Here is a 3621-nt window from a genome sequence, read left to right as displayed (position 1 = left end):
GGGGGGGAAGGTGGGATTTGGGGGGGAAGGTGGGATTTGGGGGGGAAGCTGGGATCTGGGGTGGGGGGTTGGCTGTGGCTCTCCAGGGTTTGCTGTGGGACCCCCCCGGCTTTCCTGGGACGTGGTGAGCGACACCCGGGGGTGCTCGGGGGGTGCCAGCCCGTATCCCACCCCTCTCCCAGCTGGAGCAATCCCTGCGCACGGAGGCGGGAGAGCGGGAAGCGGCCGAGAGCCGGAGCCTGGCCCAGCACAACATCGAGCTCCGGAGGCTCCTGGAGGAGGAACAAGCCGCCTACAAGCGGAAGCTCCAGGCCTACCAGGAGGGGCAGCAGAGACAGGCCCAGCTCGTGCAGAAGCTCCAGGCCAAGGTAAATCCTTCCCGGGGGGAGCAGGGACGGTCTGGGAGCCCCCCCGGGTGTCACCCCCCCGTCCCCCCGCAGGTGCTGCAGTACAAGAAGAAATGTGGGGAAGTGGAGCAGCAGCTGCTGGAGAAGGCGACGGAGCTGGAGCAGGAGAGGCTGACGGTGAGGGAGGGGCCCGGGGGGTCTCCCGCCCCGAACCCCCCCAAATCGAGGTGGTGGCGAGCGGGATGTTCCCACAGATCCAGCTGGATGCCAGCGGCTCCCAGCCGGAGGAGGAGAGCAGCAACGAGCTGGAGAACGCCCTGATCCGGCTGGAAGAGGAGCAGCAGAGGTGAGTGGGATCCCTGGAGGGATGGGGGGATTCCCGGGAGGGGGATGCTCCAGACACGGTGATCCCCCAACCCAGGAGGTGAGTGGGATCCTTGGGGAGGTTTGGGGATTCCCAGGAGGGGGATCTCCCCCATCCCAGGAGCAGCAGAGGTGAGTGGGATCCCCAGGAAGGTGTGGGGATTCCCAGGAGGGGTATCCCCTCCATTCCCTCCATCCCAGGAGCAGCAGAGGTAAGCGGGATCCCTGGGGAAGATGTGGGAGTTCCCGGGAGGACGTTCCATCCATCCATCCATCCCCTCCCTCCCCATCCCAGGAGCAGCAGAGTGGGGGTCCCTGGGGAGGTGTGGGCATTCCCGGTGGGATGCTCCATGTGCCCCTGTGTCCCCCTCCCAGGAGCAGCAGCCTGGTGCAGGTGAACTCGATGCTGCGGGAGCAGCTGGAACAGGCCAACGTGGCCAACGCGGCGCTGAGCGAGGACATCCGGAAGCTCACGGCGGACTGGGCACGGAGCAGAGATGAGCTGGAGCAGAGGGAGGCGGAGTGGAGGCGCGAGGAGGAGGTCTGGGGGGCCCTGGAATGCGGGGGGAGGCAGGGATCCGTCAGGGAGGGCTGTGAGGCAGAGGGATGTGGCTTGGAAAGGGATGCGGGATCACGGAGAGGGATGGAGGGTCTTGTGGGACGTTCCATTTGGGAGCGCAGGGGATGTGGCACGTGATGGGAAGGGGATATAATGCAGGGATGTATCATGGAAAGGGATGCAGGATCACTGGGAGGGATGTGGGACCACGGGGGATGTGGCAAGGAAAATTTGGGGGTGCAGGGGAGGTGGCACGTGATGGAAAGGGAATATGAGTCAGAGGGAAGCATCATGGAAAGTCTCCAGGATCACCAGGAAGGATGCAGGGTCATGTGGGATGTTACATAGAGAAGAATTTGGGAGTGCAGGGGATGTGGCTTGTGATGGGAAGGGGATATAATGCAGGGATGCCTCATGGAAAGGGATGCAGGACCAGCAGGAGGGATGTGGGACCACGGGGGCTGTGACATGGAAGGGGATGCAGGAGCACCAGGAGGGGTACAGGACTATGGAAGATGTTGCATGGAGAAGACTTTGGGAGTGCAGGGGATGTGGCTTGTGGTGGGAAGGGAATATGAGTCAGAGGGAAGCACCATGGAAAGTCTCCAGGACCACCAGGAGTGATGCAGGGTCATGGGGGATGTTGCCTGGAGAAGAACTTGGGGATGTGACGTGTGATGGGAAGGGGCTGTGAGGCAGGAGGATGCAGGGATGCACCATGGAAAATGATACAGGAGCACTAAGAGGCATGTGGGGCCACAGGGAATGCTGCACAGAGATGGATTTGGGGGTACAGGGCACGTGGGACACGATGGGGAGGGGGTGCCAGGCAGAGGGATGTGCCCCCATCCCTCTCTGTGCCAGAAGGAATTGGGGCGGGGGGGCGGTGCAGCACCGCGGGGTGATGGGCGTGGCCAGGGGGATATTCGGGAATTTGGGTAGCTTGGTGGGTCTCCCAGCGGGCGCTGACCCCCCTCCACCCCCCCGCAGTCCTTCAACGCCTACTTCAGCACGGAGCACAGCCGGCTCCTCACCCTCTGGAGGCAGGTGGTGGCTCTGCGGCGGCACTTCGGGGACATGAAATCCAGCACCGAGAGGTCAGCGGGGGATCCCGGCCGGGGGGGATCCCTGGGGGTTCCCGAGGGCCTCCGGCTGCCCCCCCCGCATCTCCCCCCGCAGGGACCTGTCGGAGCTGGGCCACGAGGTTTCCCGGGCGGGCCGCGCCGCCCACGCCGCCTGCCTGGCCCTGGGGGCCAACCTGCGCCTGGCCGAGAGCCAGGCGGGAGCGGCGCGGGAGCGGCGGGAGCTGCGCCTGGCACAGCTGGAGGAGCAGCTGGCGGCGAGGGCACGGGATGCCGACCTGGAGAAATCCGCCCTGGGAGCCAAGTAGGGAGGGTCCGGGGGGGCTCGGGGGGTTCTGGGGGTGGCTGCGGGGACCGCGGCGCTTCCCGGCACTTCCCGGCGTGTGCCGCAGGCTGGCCGAGCTGACGGCGGCGCTGGAGCGGCGGCGGGGCGAGGACGAGGAGAGGGAGCGGGCGGTGCAGGCGCTGACCCTGCAGCTGCGGGAGCTGGTGGGTGCGGCTCGGGGGCACTGGGCTCGGGGGGTGATCCGGGACCGGCCCCTGATGCCCGGGGGTGTTTCCAGGAGGCCGCGCGTGCCCGGGATCCGCCGCCGGAGGAGGTGCAGGCGCTGCGCTCGGAGCTGGAGCTGCTCCGCCACACCCTGCACGACGTCACCCAGGTGCTGGGGACAGCCCGGCCCTGCCTGCGTTTCCCCTTTCCCACCTCAGTTTCCTTATCCCTTGACTCAGTTTCCCCTTCCTCCCCTGTCCCATTCTCCCCTTCCTTCCCTTCCTCGGTTTCCCTTTCCTCCCTTGCCTCAGTTTCCCCCTTCCTTGACTCAGTTTCCCCTTTCCCATCTCAGTTTTTTCCCATCTCTTGACTCTGTATCCCCCTTCCTCAGTTTCTGCTTTTCTTGACACAACTTCCCCTTTCCTTCACTTGGCTTCCCCTTCCTTCCCCACATCAGTTTCCCCTTTCCCATCTCAGCTTCCTCATCCCATGACTCCATTTCCCTTTCTCTGCTTGAGTTTTGCTTCCCTTGACTCAGTTCCCCCTTTTCTGCCTCAGTTTTCCCTTTCCCACCTCTGTTTCCCCTTCCCTTGATTCCGTTTCCCTTTTCTCATTTCAGTTCCCCCTTTCCCGCCTCAGTTCCCCCTTTCCCGCCCCAGTTTTCGCTTTCCCACCTCTGTTTCCCCTTCCCTTGATTCCGTATCTCTTTACCTTTTCTCATTTCATTTCCCCATTTCCCGCCTCGGTTTCCCCTTTCCCGCCTCGGTTTCCCCTTTCCCG

The 3621-nt window shown here is 64.2% G+C and overlaps 1 protein-coding gene across 1 annotated transcript in view; it reads left to right on the top strand.

The window, feature by feature from the left end:
* Positions 1-3621, top strand: part of CROCC (ciliary rootlet coiled-coil, rootletin) — a 29246-nt gene that overhangs the window by 3714 nt on the left and 21911 nt on the right. The window contains exons 3-10 of the mRNA XM_027693153.1: positions 183-368; positions 441-524; positions 602-693; positions 1086-1251; positions 2260-2366; positions 2449-2655; positions 2744-2840; positions 2915-3010. Of these exons, the coding sequence (XP_027548954.1) occupies positions 183-368; positions 441-524; positions 602-693; positions 1086-1251; positions 2260-2366; positions 2449-2655; positions 2744-2840; positions 2915-3010 (1035 nt within the window). The remainder of the gene's footprint in view (positions 1-182; positions 369-440; positions 525-601; positions 694-1085; positions 1252-2259; positions 2367-2448; positions 2656-2743; positions 2841-2914; positions 3011-3621) is intronic.

Source organism: Neopelma chrysocephalum, unplaced genomic scaffold, assembly GCF_003984885.1.
Source record: "Neopelma chrysocephalum unplaced genomic scaffold, ASM398488v2 Primary Assembly neopelma1_90, whole genome shotgun sequence".
In the NCBI taxonomy this organism is placed as follows: Eukaryota; Metazoa; Chordata; class Aves; order Passeriformes; family Pipridae; genus Neopelma; species Neopelma chrysocephalum.
Note: the sequence above shows the minus strand (reverse complement) of the source record. Positions and strands in the feature narration are given on the sequence as shown.